Here is a 15,794-nt window from a genome sequence, read left to right on the forward strand (position 1 = left end):
CTGTGGGTCCACACGGAGTTGTAACTGCATGTGTCCACTTCTAAAGAACCCCAGTCAGACTGGGGCATGCAGTGTGGGCCGAAGCCCACCTGCATTAAGCACGACATTACCTCAGCTGTGATGGGCAATGCAATGGGATATATTTATGTACTGCCGGTGGGTTCCAGGGAGCCACCCATGCTGTGGGTGCACACGGAATTCCCATTGCGTAGTTGTACCTGCCTGTGACTATTTATAAAAAACCGCGGTCTGACTGGGGCATGCAGACACCTTGACAGAATGAATAGTGTGTGGCACATAGGTTCCCCATTGCTATGCCCACGTGTGCAGCTCCAGATGGAGGTGGCACAGGATTGGATTTCTCATTGCTTCTGTACAGCATTGTGGGCTATCGCCCCGCCCCTTTTAAAGAGGGTCGCTGCCTAGCCGTGCCAACCCTCTGCATTATGTGCCTGCGGTTCCTCCTCATGGCAGACGCACTTATAAATAGACATGAGTGTGGCGTGGCATGAGGGCAGCTGAAGGCTGGGCAGGGACAGTTTGGTGTGCACTGTGGACACTGGGTCGTGCGGGGGGGGGGGGGGGGGTTGGTCAGCATGTAACCCAGGAGAAGTGGCAGCGGAGTGTCATGCAGGCAGTGATTGTGCTTTGTTGGAGGTAGTGTGGTGCTTAGCTAAGGTATGCATTGCTAATGAGGGCTTTTCAGAAGTAAAAATTGTTGGGAGAGGGGGGGGCCCACTCTTGCCGGTATTGTGGCTTAATAGTGGGACCTGGGAACTTGAGATGCAGCCCAACATGTAGCCCCTTGCCTGCCCTATCCGTTGCTGTGTCGTTCCCATCACTTTCTTGAATTGCCCAGATTTTCACAAATGAAAACCTTAGCGAGCATCGGCGATATGCAAAAATGCTCGGGTCGCCCATTGACTTCAATGGGGTTCGTTACTCGAAATGAACCCTCGAGCATCGCAAAAAGTTCGTCTCGAGTAACGAGCACCCGAGCATTTTGGTGCTCGCTCATCTCTAGTCACGACGTAATACATATATACTTTCATAAGCATTTCCCCTGTGTTACCACTCGGTTACACCACAACAAGGACTAGGCCTCGGCCATACCAACAGTGTTCATTTCTCCGTGACACTGCTACCTGCGGCGTCTCTCCTAACAGGATGTTACACCATCTCCTGCCTCTGATGCCTTGGTCTGCTTTGGGAATTGAGTAACTACAGATTCCCTGGGAGTTTTTACCACTGTATGTAGCTTTTGAAAATCAAATACAAAACATTTTAAGTGCAAACTATATGCGGTTTGCATCTTCGTGAAAGACTACAGTGGACTGTGGAGGTTGAGTTCGATATTTAAGCAACACCTGTACTGACCAGGCAATACTCTTTGGGATTTTTTGTTTAAAAGGAAGACTAGTGCTGCAGGGCAAGCTATTCTTCCCATCAGATATGACAGAATCTGCAATGAGAGGCTCCTTCTTAGATGCAGATGTGAACATAGATTAAGGCTTAATGTCTACGGGAAAATTCAGGCTCACCCGGATTCTCCATGCAGAATCCCACCGCGGATCTCTCCTTTCCCGCAGACATGAGGCCAGAAAGTCCTTACTACTTACCTGTCCGGACGCTGCAGATCTCCCCTACGTCGCGGCCGGATCTTCTTTCTTCAGCCCCGGTGGATGTGCTCGACACGTGCTGCGCTGTGCACACTTTTTTTTTTTTGAGTTCCTGCTTTCCTGCGGTTTAACGGCAGCGCAGAAATTCAGGTGCTTGAAAATGGAGCATGCTGCGATTTCTTTCCGTGCGTGCGACGCGCACGTTGGGAAGAAATCCCATCCATATGCTCTTAGCTGCCCTACAAATGCTAATGCATCCCTATGGGTAGCAAGACGCATGGATCCCCGTGCCGTGGACATTGGGCCTAACACTTATGAAGCAGTAGCTTGAAATGGTACATTCTGTAAGGGTGCACATACACAGTGGTTGCTAGTCGGCACCCAGAAGAAAGAATGACAAGTCCAGTTGCTGCCTGCAATTAAGAAAGATCTGCCTGCAGTCAATTGGACTTCTTATATAAATGTTTTCGAACACAGGCTGCTCTATATTAGTACATTTCCAAGATTTTTAATGCATTACATCACCCATTGAAATGATGGGGTGCATTAAAAACGCTGTCAAATTGATTTGAAGACATAGCAGTGTTTCTTGAAATCCCCTGTGGTGTGGCTGACCGCCTACCCAACATCTCTTTTTATTAGTACAGGGCAGCTGTCCAAAGCAAGTGGCCTTTGCTGTATGTAACTGCCTGAGCTGAGGCTGTGGCACTGTGGGTCTGCTTGAGGTTTTCTCGGACTAATTGATGTAGTACGGTGGACTCTGCAGTAAAAAGCGGAGAGAGAGGAAGTAGTGTTGCAGGTCTTTTACCCTCTCCTTCTTATGCCATGCAGCCAATGTTCTCCTCCTGCACCCCCCCACCCATCTTCCCCGGAAAGACACTGGATTTACCAATTAATTCGCAGGGAGGCAGGAAAGGGAATTCTAAAAAATAACTACTTTTTTAATTTGATAATGCCAACTCCCCCCACCTTCCCACAAGGTCCTAGACACTAGACCTCTAGTGGTAGATACAGGCCTGCCTGACCTTTGTTCTGCTTGGTCCACCATTCTTTTCATAAAGCTGAGCTTGGATCTACTTTTCAGTTTATTCACGAATGCCGGGAAGTCCACGAGGCCGTCTTTTCTTCTCAAATTAAATCTAATGGCAGAAATATGTAATAAAAACAGCTAGTAAATATGCATACCAAACTGTAAACAGACTGTTTTGTTAATTAAGATACTGCCATTTTAAAATGTATATTACTCGCGGATAATGTGAAAATAAACTCTAGACCTAATTGCTCATGGCTTGCAAGCATCTGAAAAAGTTTTAACTTCACAAGTTTATTCTAAGTGTAACTTAAGTCGAATGTTATAAGTTCTGTCACTGAATATTTCCCTAAATTCTTTACTTACCTTTGTCTTCTGCATCTTAGCTGAAGTTGTGTCTTGATTCCCAAGTGCCATGGCCATGCTCTGCTCAAGAATCTACATAAGAAATACTCCTGCTGGTTGGAACGCAGAAGGCACATTTCCAATACAAACTCTTAAGGGGCACATGATACGACCACTTGAAATTCATGACTTGGCATAGGGAACGAGAGCTACGGGAAGCAGCGTAGCACGTTGGGCTGCAGTGCTCGGCTGTTTCTGTAGGCTTTGGCAAGGTGGCCAAGAACTTATAGCATTGGTTTCAGCCGAGTTGAAATACCCCTTTAAGGGCGCTTCATATTTATCAATGCTGGACAGGATTCTTCCCCTGACTTTTTAAATAGAAGTCCAGCAGCAGCTGATGTATGTATTATAATAATTTACTCCTTACTACCGGTATAATATATAAGGAATAACAGTCACCTCGAAGTTCCATGTCTGCCTTGCACATATGGTCATGGAACTCTTTGGTGACTGCTAATATGCTTCTAAATGATAGTAGGAGATACTTTATCTCTTATATAAACGGCACTAGAGTACATAAACCAGTGGAGACGGATACAGTCTCTTCCCTGTGATTAGTATGGCAGAATATTTTTTCATTTACACATTTTATGTCGGCTTACTGTAATAATTTAGATAAAAGGGCACTTTAACCAAAATATTCCCCGTTGTACCCTACGGCCTCGTGTCCACAGACAGGATTTTGCTGTGGTATCCGAAGCGGGCATCTGTCTTTGGATTCCGCAGCAATAACCCTCCATAGCGTGCTATGGTAAAATGATTCTTCATGCACACAAGCGGAAACCAATTGTGGTTCCACTCGCAGATGAAAAAATCGCAGCATGCGCCATTTTACTGCAGTACCCGCATGGATGACTTCCCTTGAAGTCAATACAAGCTGTCCGACCTGCGGCCCCTTTAGCAAATGACATTGTGGACAGGCCGCGGATTCCGCGGGAAAAGCAGGAGTATGAAAAAAAAATCTGTACTGCACATGTCCGACAGTGAGCCATGCGGACCATCCACAATACAGAAAAAGAAGAAAAGCAGGTACGCACGGATGCTGCTGAAGGCTCCCGCATGCAGAATCCGACCCGCCCATGGACATGAGACCTAAAGGCCCATTTAGACACAGCGATTATCACTCAAAATTAAAATTAAAGTGATAATCGTTGTGTCTAACTGCACTGACATTGTGCAGTTTTCGTTAAGCCGTCGCTCATCGTTGTCTTTCAGCATGCTGAAAGACAACGATGAGCCTTATCAGGGATTCACAGCGGGATAGAGTTGATACTGTTGTTTCAGCTGTATCCCGCTCCCTGATAACAAGCTGAGTATGAAGAAGAGAGCGGTCCAGCGGGGACACCCCGCTTTTTTTTTGCATGCTCCACTCAGAGCGTTCGACTGGAAATCAGGCGGGTGCTCCGAGCAGGAAACAGCTTGATGCAGAAGACAAGCGGGGACACCCTGCCTTTCTTCTACATCCTCCGCTCAGAGAGCTCGGCTGTATAACAGCCGGGCGCTCAAAGCGGGAGACAGCTGGATGCAGAAGACAAGCGGCCCACTTGTCTTCTGCATCCTCCGCTCGGAGCGTAAGGTGATCGCACAATGTTTGAGTGATCAACTTGCAGTGTAAAAAAGTTGCTCAAAAGACCTCTTTTGAGCGATAATCACTATGTCTAAATGGGCCTAAGGCTGTATTTACACAGGCAAGCAAGATATCAGTCCAATAAACTTGGGCCGATATCATGCTGGTAAACATGCGATTTTACCCACGATTGCAATGCTTTTTGTGAAAGAATGCATTGCTGCACATGCGTATTTTTCATGCATGTGAAAATCACGTTTCAACCGGAAAGATTTTTTTAAAAATCGCATGCCAATGTGATGCATTTTCTTTTTCTCCCATTGAAATTATTATGACATGCTCAGATTTTTCTATCTTGGATTTTTGATTTAAGAGAAAAATCACCCATGTATATAACACGTAGAAGATAATTGGTAATCTTCTCACAATCGGATGGAATTTGTGCTAGGAATTTGCCTGTGTAAGTAAGGCCGCACCCTTGATAAAACATAGCAAAGATTTGTTGTTTAATAGAGATGAGCGAGCATACTCGTCCGAGCTTGATGCTCGTTCGAGTATTAGGGTGCTCGAGATGCTCGTTACTCGAGACGAGCACCACGTGGTGCTCGTCTCGATTAAACGAGCACTGACCATTGAATTCAATGGAGCCGGCAATACAGCCAGCTCCATTGAAAGCAGTGGGCTGCCGGCTAGTGCGGGATGAATTTTCGGGAAGGGCTTAAAAATATAAGCCCTTACCTGAAAATCATCCTAAAATGTGTAAAAAGTAAAAAAAAAAATATACTCACCTTGTCCCGGCAGTACGATGTTAGCCCATTGAATTCAATGTAGCCGGCAATACAGCCGGCTCCATTGAAAGCAATGGGCTGTCAGCGAACGCACAATGAATTTTCGGGAAGGGCTTAAATATATAAGCCCTTCCCTGCAATTCATCCAGAAATGTGTAAAAATAAAAAAAATATATATACTCACCTGCTCCCGGCAGATGGAGTTCAGCTGCGACCAGCTGGCAGTTCTCCTGAACTGCTCTCTGTAGTATTCAGCAGCCGGGGATTTAAAATCCCCGCCTGCTGAATGAGCTGGCTCTGATTGGTCACAGCCTGACCAATCAGAGGCAGATCTCACTCACACCCATTCATGAATTCATGAATGGGTGAGTGAATGCTGCCTCTGACTGGCTCAGCGCAGCTCTCAGCTGAATGACAGCAGTTCAGCACCACAGTGCAGGGGACAGCAGGAGAAGACGCGGCTGTGCCCCGGCAGCTGAAGGGAGGTGAGTATCTATTTTTTTTGTTTTTTAAATCACTTTTAATTCATTTCCAGGGAATGGCTTACATGTAAAGCCCTTCCCTGAAAAATAATTCAGGTGTGCCAGCAGACCATTGTCTTCAATGGAGTCGCCGGCAGCAGCAGCGGCTCCATTGAAGAGAATCACAGTTATAGACTAAAATAATAATTTTTATTAAGATCCTTTTTAAAAAGACATATATGGGCTATAAAGACTCACAAAACATAAATACAAAGGGATGTAACATTACCCCTTCCACACAACAATTCGTATAGTCAAGAGGTCCCAATGAATTATAGGTAATGGGGATATCCCGTAAATTTGACAGATAGTGCATACGATCAATGAGTATGATCAGAGAATAGATAGACCCATACAATTAGAACTCAGATCCCCTTGATATGGTCTGAGAGGTACAGATTCGTCTATCAGTACGAGCTCAAATTCTGGCTCGATTCGGGTTCTCTTGACAGATAGTGCATATGATCAGATAGATATGATCAAGAAATAGATAGACCCATACGATTAGACTCAGATCTCTATAAAATGGTCTGAGAAATATGAATGAGTCTATCAGTACGAGCTCAAATTCTGGCTCAATTCGGGCTCGACGCGTTTCCCCACAAATACGTGGTTCATCAGGAGCAGAGCCTGTATTGGGCTGTCTACTTATGTGAATATACACGCTTCTGTGTTGTGTGACAAGTAGAAATCGTTTTTCTGGTGATCTGATAGTTTATCAACCACTGATATTGAATAAATTTTTGCGTATGATATGCAGACTTTTCGGCGTTGTATGCTATTTCTCAAATATAGCTTCAGAGAGCAGAGAGAGACTAGATATCCTCTCCTTTTCTTAGGTCAAACCTAATTGATCCTATGTGAAATTGCGTATCTTACGATCTGTGAGCAGACGACTGATTGCTGAGCACGTGATAGCGGTCACCTAACTGAAATACCAGGAGGTGCTAGAGACAGCAATTATGTCTATAGTGCTCGTAACAGATCTAAAGGACATTTAGGACTGCAAATCATCAATATTGGCTATTAAAACCAATATAGGCGCCTCCAAAAGAAGTTAGCTCTTATGGGATAACAGTCTGTAACAGACACATAGCGTCCATTGACCCATAAGGTGTCAACTGAATTGGATGCAAGGTCAATAATAGCATAGGTAAAAGTCAGCCTATATAGAGTATGAATGAAGCTGATCTTTGAGCCAGTGCTAAAAATAGTTAAATTGCAGAGTGCGCCAAAAGTTCTAATGCCTATCAATGAATTTCAAGCGTATCAGGGTTGAAAAAGATAAGTCAAATAATAAAGAAAAATAAAAAAGATGCAGCACCTGTAGCTCTGATGGTGAAGTTAGAACTTTTGGCGCACTCTGCAATTTAACTATTTTTAGCACTGGCTCAAAGATCAGCTTCATTCATACTCTATATAGGCTGACTTTTACCTATGCTACTACTGACCTTGCATCCAATTCACAGATCGTAAGATACGCAATTTCACATAGGATCAATTAGGTTTGACCTAAGAAAAGGAGAGGATATCTAGTCTCTCTCTGCTCTCTGAAGCTATATTTGAGAAATAGCATACAACGTCGAAAAGTCTGCATATCATACGCAAAAATTTATTCAATATCAGTGGTTGATAAACTATCAGATCACCAGAAAAACGATTTCTACTTGTCACACAACATAGAAGCGTATATATTCACATAAGTAGACAGCCCAATACAGGCTCTGCTCCTGATGAACCACGTATTTGTGGAGAAACGCGTCGAGCCCGAATTGAGCCAGAATTTGAGCTCGTACTGATAGACTCATTCATATTTCTCAGACCATTTTATAGAGATCTGAGTCTAATCGTATGGGTCTATCTATTTCTTGATCATATCTATCTGATCATATGCACTATCTGTCAAGAGAACCCGAATCGAGCCAGAATTTGAGCTCGTACTGATAGACGAATCTGTACCTCTCAGACCATATCAAGGGGATCTGAGTTCTAATTGTATGGGTATATCTATTCTCTGATCATACTCATTGATCATATGCACTATCTGTCAAATTTACGGGATATCCCCATTACCTATAATTCATTGGGACCTCTTGACTATACGAATTGTTGTGTGGAAGGGGTAATGTTACATCCCTTTGTATTTATGTTTTGTGAGTCTTTATAGCCCATATATGTCTTTTTAAAAAGGATCTTAATAAAAATTATTATTTTAGTCTATAACTGTGAAGGGCATAATTGTAAATACTATAGACTTACCTGCTCCTGTGAATTAGCTCCATTGAAGAGAATGCCTGCATTTTTATTCTTTTTTAAACTAAAATCTTTCTTTTTCAGGTAAGGGCTTATATTTTTAAGCCCTTCCCGAAAATTCATCCCCCACTCGCTGGCAGCCCATTGCTTTCAATGGAGCCGGCTGTATTGCCGGCTCCATCGAATTCAATGGGCTAACATCGTTCTTCTCTGCCACAGCTGTTACAGCTGTGGCAGAGGAGAACGATCTTAATGCTGACATAATTTTTTTTTTATTTTTACACATTTTAGGATGATTTTCAGGTAAGGGCTTATATTTTTAAGCCCTTCCCGAAAATTCATCCCGCGTTGACCGGCAGCCCATTGCTTTCAATGGAGCCGGCTGTATTGCCGGCTCCATTGAATTCAATGGGCTAACATCGTTCTGCTCTGCCACAGCTGTTGCCAATAGTGAGACCTCGGAGCCCGAAATGCAGCCCTGCATGTTGCTCCACACCTGCCCTATCCATTTCTGTGTTTTTTACATGACTTTGGTGATTTGCTAAGATTTTCACAAATGAAAACCTTAGCGGAGCATCAGTCATATGCAAAAATGCTTGAGTCACCCATTGACTTCAATGGGGTTCGTTACTCGAAACGAACTCTCGAGCATCACTGAAAGTTCGACTCGAGTAACGAGCACTGGAGCATTTTGGTGCTCGCTCATCTCTATTGTTTAATATTTGTTACTGTGTGAACTGCCCAACCTCATCATATAAACAGTCTATTGAACATAGTGCTTCAGTTAGTGCAACTATTATTCTGCTTTGATTTCCACTGAACTCTGGACAGATGATAGACGCCAAACTTGTAATTATTTATGCATCACATTGTGAAATAATGCAAATCTCCTAGTTTAGACTCCGTGTGAATGTGCCGCACTGTGACACATTCTACATATTACATTGCATAGGATTGTATAGCATTATTATCGGCATTCAAGAGACTTACCTTGCAAGTAAGTGTTCCAAATCTACAGCTGTCATAGGAATGCTAAATTTGTGCAATACATGACAAAATACAGACCTGTTAATCTGGAATAAAATATGGAATACGTATAACATACTTCTTTTTTAATTTCTGAACATCTTTCAACGTGTCATGTTGAAATTCCTGATCCTCTGGGGTCAAGCTGATTGTTAAGAGTTCAATTACTTGAAGCCCCTGCTATGGGATGGATGAACGCAATTACAGTTTAGTTCAGGGGATCATTGAAGTCAGTGGGACTTTAAAGGGGTTCTCCCACAATACATTTTGAGCCTATTTATCCTTTTCTTTTGAGCCTTGGTGATCAGAACGCAATTTTATCTTTAGGGATGCCGTGGTGAATACGTTTTTGTATTTCTAACTCCACAAAATAATTTTTCTCTTTTGGGGGGAATTGGTTGGGCATTCTTATAAAACTATACAAAAAAAGTTCAAATAACTTTTAACTGAAATTTTGCATGTCTTTTGCATGTCACTTTTATAAATGGCTGTAAAATGTATCAATAAAAGTTTACTCTAAGGGTGACTACCCATTAGCGTTTGCAAATTTGCTGCGTTTTTTTTCTTCTAGGTATCTATGAGGTGTACAGTCCAGTTCAGGGTGTATTGGTGGGAACAGCGACATATCTGTGCAAGTGGCCGGATATGTGGTGTGAACAGTCTTGTTTCATGTGGTATGCATTCCCTTGTGTGTTGGTGAGAACTGTGTCCTGTTTTGCTTGGATTGCTTTCCATCTAGGGCTAGCCAGGTCCTTAGGTTCCAGCAGAGGGCCACCCCAATTGGGACAATCTCCCCGCTTGCAGGTAAGACTCACAGGGTTGTTGTCTTGTCAGAGAAGGGACCCTCAAGACAACCAGGACCCTTGTCGCGGGCTCATGGGTTTAAGTATATTGGCCAAAATACGAACCAATACCTCTTAACGTAGCAATTCCATCTGTTCATGCGTGCAGGTATGTTAGGTGAGTGTTTTGCATGTTTGTCAGTCGTTGTGTCACATCTGTTCATGAGTCGCGGTCTTAGTTCACTAGTTCATGTATGAAGGACACTTTTTGCACCAGACACTTGTGGAAGTGTGCTCCTGGAAACCCATAGAACTACAGGTCCCTGAAGCACAACCTAACATAAAGTCTCTCAAACCAATAATTAATATAAATGGCACTATACAGTGACCAAAAAAGTAATTCAATTTTGCCTTCACCCCCCCCCCCCCCCGCTACAGTTTTGAGTGAGAACTGTTCATTCTTCAGGAAAAGGACATTGCTGTTTAGACAAATAGTACCCATCCCAATTCAAACTGTTGTAGTTCTAATTCTATGTGTTACTGAAATACTTTTGGTGTGATTTTTAAAGCCAACATCCTTGCCAATACACCAAAAGTATGTCCATACAACAAATAGATTCTCATGTTTGTTCTCCTGTTCCAGAGGAGGGTAACCTGGACTTTTCTTCATGTTATCATTCTCCTTATCAACCAGAGAACATATTTGCTCTCCGATTGTCACGTTTGTTTTTAATCCCAGAAAAAGAGTGAGGTTTACTAATCGTTTCTCTATGCCGTTTATCTCAGCAGATGCTACAGTCATTGCTGACTGCGACATATAAATGTTTTTACAGAAAAAATAAATTGTAAAAGCTTTTTCCCCTTCACAATGCTTTAAATATTGAAAGATAAAAAAAATACACAGAATTGATGCTGCCATATCTGTAACAACCCATACTATAAAATATTACATTTATCCAGCTTGATAATGTCAAAGCTGACACTGGCATGGATATCAGACAACTGAAAGAAGCGATGCAAAACCGAAAAACCTGACGGGAGCTTGCCTTGCCTCTGGTCACCGAGGGTTGTGAACGACTAAATGGCTAACAACAACAACAAATTCCATAAAAAAATAAATAAAAGGAAAATGCCAAAATAGCATTCAGGTTCATCTCACTTCTTCAAAAACAGGAATAAAAAGTAATCATAATGTCTTATCTACCACAAAATGGTACCAATAAAGACTGCAAGTCATCTTGCAAAAAAACAAGCCCTTATACAGCTCTATCCACAAAAAAATAAACCTGGCCTTGAAATATGGCAGCATACAAAATTTATTTTTGTAGAAAAGTGCTTACTGTACATTGTGTAAAAGTAGTAAAACATGAAGTTAGAGATCTGTGGGGTGTGGCCTACAGTGTGATGTGAGCAATTGGGGTGTGTCCTACAGTGTGATGTGAGCAATTGGGGTGTGGCCTACAGTGTGATGTGAGCAATAGAGACACAAAAACTAAAGGATATGCTATTTTTTTATCTATTGAACAACTTCAATCAGCTATTTGTCTATTAGAAATGCATTTAACCCCTTAGTGACCAAGCCTGTTTGCACCTTATGACCAGGCCAAATTTTGGAAATCTGACATGTCACTTTTAACATAGAATAACTCCGTAAAGTTTTTGCATATCCAAGTAATTCTGACATAATTTTTTGCCCCATATTGTACTTTATTTTGGTGGTAAAAATAGACCAATAGAATTTGTGTATATTTATTAATGTCAAAATTGGGAAAATTTTGAAAAAATTGTCTTTTTTTCACATTGTCAACTGTAATATGTCAAATATGTGCAAACATACTGTACAAATTTTTGAGAAGATATATTTTTCCATCTGTTTACTTTACATTACTTTATTCAGGAAGCACATTGGAAAAACTTTTTAGTTTTTTAAAAAACCATTTAGCATATGTTTATAGATATCACAATGATAGATACTCCCACAAATGATCTCATTCTACAAAATACACATCTTAACGTATTAACTGAGGGATGTCATGAGTATTTTAACCCCACATTTTGTTTTCCAGAGTTAATGCAATTTAGAGGACAAAAAAATATTTCATATTTTTGCAAATATGTCATTTTAAAGACTTTTTTTTCCCTATGACAAAATGCGCATGAAAATTAGGATTCACACACCAAAAGTGGATACCGCTATTTGTCCAGTGTTCAGAAACATGTCCGTGGTGGCCCTAATCTTATATCTCTATGCAGAAAAGGGCCCCAACCAAAAGGAGAGGCCGGTGGCATTCAGAACAGACCTTTTGCTTGAAGGTGTTTTAGGCCCCACTGCACACTTGTAGAGCCCTTGAGCGGCCTGATGGGGAACCCCCACAAATGACCCCATTTTGAAAACTAGACCCCTTAACTAATTCATCTAGGGGTGTACTGCATATTTTGACCCAACAGTTTTTGAATTATTCTAAGCAAGGCAGAAGGAAAAAATTATGATTTTAATTTTTTTGGCAATTGTGTCATTTCAAAAACAGGTTGTTTTGTACAGCACACATATAAATGAAGACTTGCACCTAAAATGGATACCTCTGTTTGTCCTGTGTTCAGAAACATACCCATTGTAGCCCTATTCTGCTTACTGGACACATGACTAGGCCTGTAATGCAGGGAACACTCTTCGGCTTTCAGCGCACAACTGAATAAATTCCAGGCCCCGCTGTACACTTGTGCAGAAAAACATTTTCACCCCGGCTACTGCACGTGTGTCCAGCATTTTGCAGGTGGGTGCATGCACAGAAGCCGGGGAAGGTCCGTGAAGGATGATCGCGTCAGGGTTCAAATGCAGAGGCCTACAGTAAGAACGTTCAACTCCTCTCATCGGGTGCATCGGTGAGGGGAGATTAAACTTCAACTTTTTTCTTTCTTTTACGTGCTCACCATTATGCATTGGATAATGGCGATCATGTGATGGGGAACCACATACAGAGGCTTCCGATGACATCTCCCTGCTCTTGGCTACTAATGCCAGCCGGAAGTAGGGAGATTTTAAATCTCCTGGACTCCCCGGCCTTCTGCTTCTGTGCCTGACATTTTACGTCTGGTGTGCATGCGCAGCAGATGGCGTCAGGTCCTGGAAAGACCAGAATGCTGCCGGACATCGTGGAGGAGGGAGGTGATTAGTTTCAGCTCCCTCATGGATGCGATCCATGAGGGGAGCTGAAGCTTTAACTTTTTTTGACTTTTTATTTACTTTCATGCGTTCGCTGTTATTTACGAGAACTGGGGGTCGCATATTGTGGCCCCCCATGACATCTCTGGGTTGTCAGCTACCTCCGGCAGCTGACAGCAGGGAGTTGTTATGTCCACAGCCCCCACGGCTTTAATCCATAGGCCAGCAGGACGTAAAAACACATGGCTGGTCACTAAGGAGTTAGCAAGAGATACTATACACTTGCTTCCCCATTCTGTATAGGCACCTTCTTTTCATTCTGTGTACTGGAGTTGTTTGCATGGATTAAGCGTACTGATTCATAAAAATATCTCTTAAGTGTGAATTATCTTTTATAGATTCAATAGCAAGGTTAGTTTGTCTTAAATATATTATTGCACAAAAGAAGTATATTTTTTGATGCCAATACATATCCTCCATTTTATATTCAAGTGGATGTATTAAGAAGGTGATGGAATTTGTGGCTATATTCCCTGTTGTTCCTACATTAATTGTGGGCAGTTTTAATAATTGTCCAGATTCCTGTTTGGACAGATTTAATAAAGACCTGTAACAACTGTGGATGTGGAACCACTGTGTCAACCTACCGTGTAGGTGATGATCCAGTCCAGCCCGGTTGACAGCCGACCCCAGCGTGGGAGGTAAGTTAACAGATATACGAACCCAGATGCAGATGGAAACTAGGGAAAGTATCTTGCCCTGAACTAATACGAGGAGAGGGAAACCACTGCCTATAAACGGCGCACTCGTCCCAATAAAGACGACCCCAAGGTCTTCTTCTAGGCGCTGACTAGAACAGGACAGAACACCTATAAAACAAATGACAGAACAATACTGGGGCGTACAGGAAAAAAGGAGGTACAGACTGACTAACAGGATAAACAGAGAAGCAGACTCAAGAGGATAACAGACAGCTGGATACATGAACAGAGGACACAGAACATGAGCAGAAAGCAAGGTAGCAGGGAAACTGCCGCAGCAGTGGCTAAACATGGAGTTGTGGACACAAATCACACAACAACACTACAGCAGTGACTGAAAGGCCCAGGGCAGCTATGTAAGGAGATGATTAGAAAAGGTGCGTCAGCTGAGCAGAAGGCCCAGAAGAAATTTACTCTAGAAGTGCTGGAAGAGAATAAATGTAAGTTAAAGGGGTTGTCCCGCGGCAGCAAGTGGGTCTATACACTTCTGTATGGCCATATTAATGCACTTTGTAATGTACATTGTGCATTAATTATGAGCCATACAGAAGTTATAAGAAGTTTTTCACTTACCTGCTCCGTTGCTAGCGTCCTCGTTTCCATGGAGCCGACTAATTTTCGGCGTCTAATGGCCAAATTAGCCGCGCTTGCGCAGTCCGGGTCTTCTTCTTTTCTCAATGGGGCCGCTCGTGCAGGATGCCGGCTCCGTGTAGCTCCGCCCCGTCACGTGCCGATTCCAGCCAATCAGGAGGCTGGAATCGGCAATGGACCGCACAGAATCCCTGTGGTCCACCGAGGGAGAAGATCCTGGCGGCCATCTTCAGCAGGTAAGTAAGAAGTCACCGGAGCGCGGGGATTCAGGTAAGCACTCTCCGGTGTTCTTTTTTAACCCCTGCATCGGGGTTGTCTCGCGCCGAACGGGGGGGGGGGGGGTTGAAAAAAAAATACCCGTTTCGGCGCGGGACAACCCCTTTAAGTGAACAGGGAGAGCAGGATGATGCCAAACACAGAAGCAGAGGGTTGCGTCTGAACAGTGCACCTAACAAGGCCCTATAGTGGCTTCTCCTTTCTCAACTGCTTTCGCATGCTTATTAATGGAATTAGGTGTATGTCATCTGTGGAAGTTGAGAAGTCCAGAAGTTTGACAATACCCTTGTTATTCCAGTTCACATAATACACTTTCTAGAATAGATTTACCACTAGCTGTGTCTGTTCACTCTCCACTTAACTTGTAATTTATTATGAATCATGAAGGATTTGGTTTGGATAGAGTTTGGAGGTTGAATCCTTTTCGGTTGAAACAGCTTGATGGCAATGCTAGAACGGAAGAGGCTGTAATGGAATTTTTTCAGATTAATATTGGCTCTTTGTCAGTGTCTATAGCGTAGGATGCTATAAAGGCATTTATATGTGGTCATTATATACAGAAGATTAGCTTACACAAGTCTAAATCTCAGGATGTCATTAGGGCTCTTCAGCGACGAGCATTATGGTTCAATAGTATTTTGTTGAGAAGCTACACATTCAAAACAGAGCAATTAGTTGTCGTGAAAATGCAATTTACAGTAAACATCCTGAAATATATTGCATCTGTATATCACAGTATGAGTAGCCATCGTAACTATATTTTACATAACCAAAGAAACATTCCTATACTCAGCAATTGGTGGAGGACATCAACTTTATAACTCGAATTAGAAGACAAGAAGATTAGAAAACAAAAGTAGTATGGGTAAGATTAGGGAGGGGAGGGAAAGAGAAAAGAGGGATGTGAGAGTGAAAGGCCCCCTGTGATTATTTAACTTGAATCATATGGGCTAAAGATCTAAAGATTCGGGGGGCGGTGGGGGGGGGGGGGCGGCAGGGAAGAGCAGGGAGG

The 15,794-nt window shown here is 42.7% G+C and overlaps 1 protein-coding gene across 1 annotated transcript in view; it reads right to left on the bottom strand.

The window, feature by feature from the left end:
* Nucleotides 1–15,794, bottom strand: part of LOC136610018 (uncharacterized) — a 75,721-nt gene that overhangs the window by 13,917 nt on the left and 46,010 nt on the right. Inside the window, exon 2 of the mRNA XM_066589288.1 lies at nucleotides 2,645–2,758. Coding sequence (XP_066445385.1) covers nucleotides 2,645–2,758 — 114 coding nt within the window. The remainder of the gene's footprint in view (nucleotides 1–2,644; nucleotides 2,759–15,794) is intronic.

Source organism: Eleutherodactylus coqui, chromosome 2, assembly GCF_035609145.1.
Source record: "Eleutherodactylus coqui strain aEleCoq1 chromosome 2, aEleCoq1.hap1, whole genome shotgun sequence".
In the NCBI taxonomy this organism is placed as follows: Eukaryota; Metazoa; Chordata; class Amphibia; order Anura; family Eleutherodactylidae; genus Eleutherodactylus; species Eleutherodactylus coqui.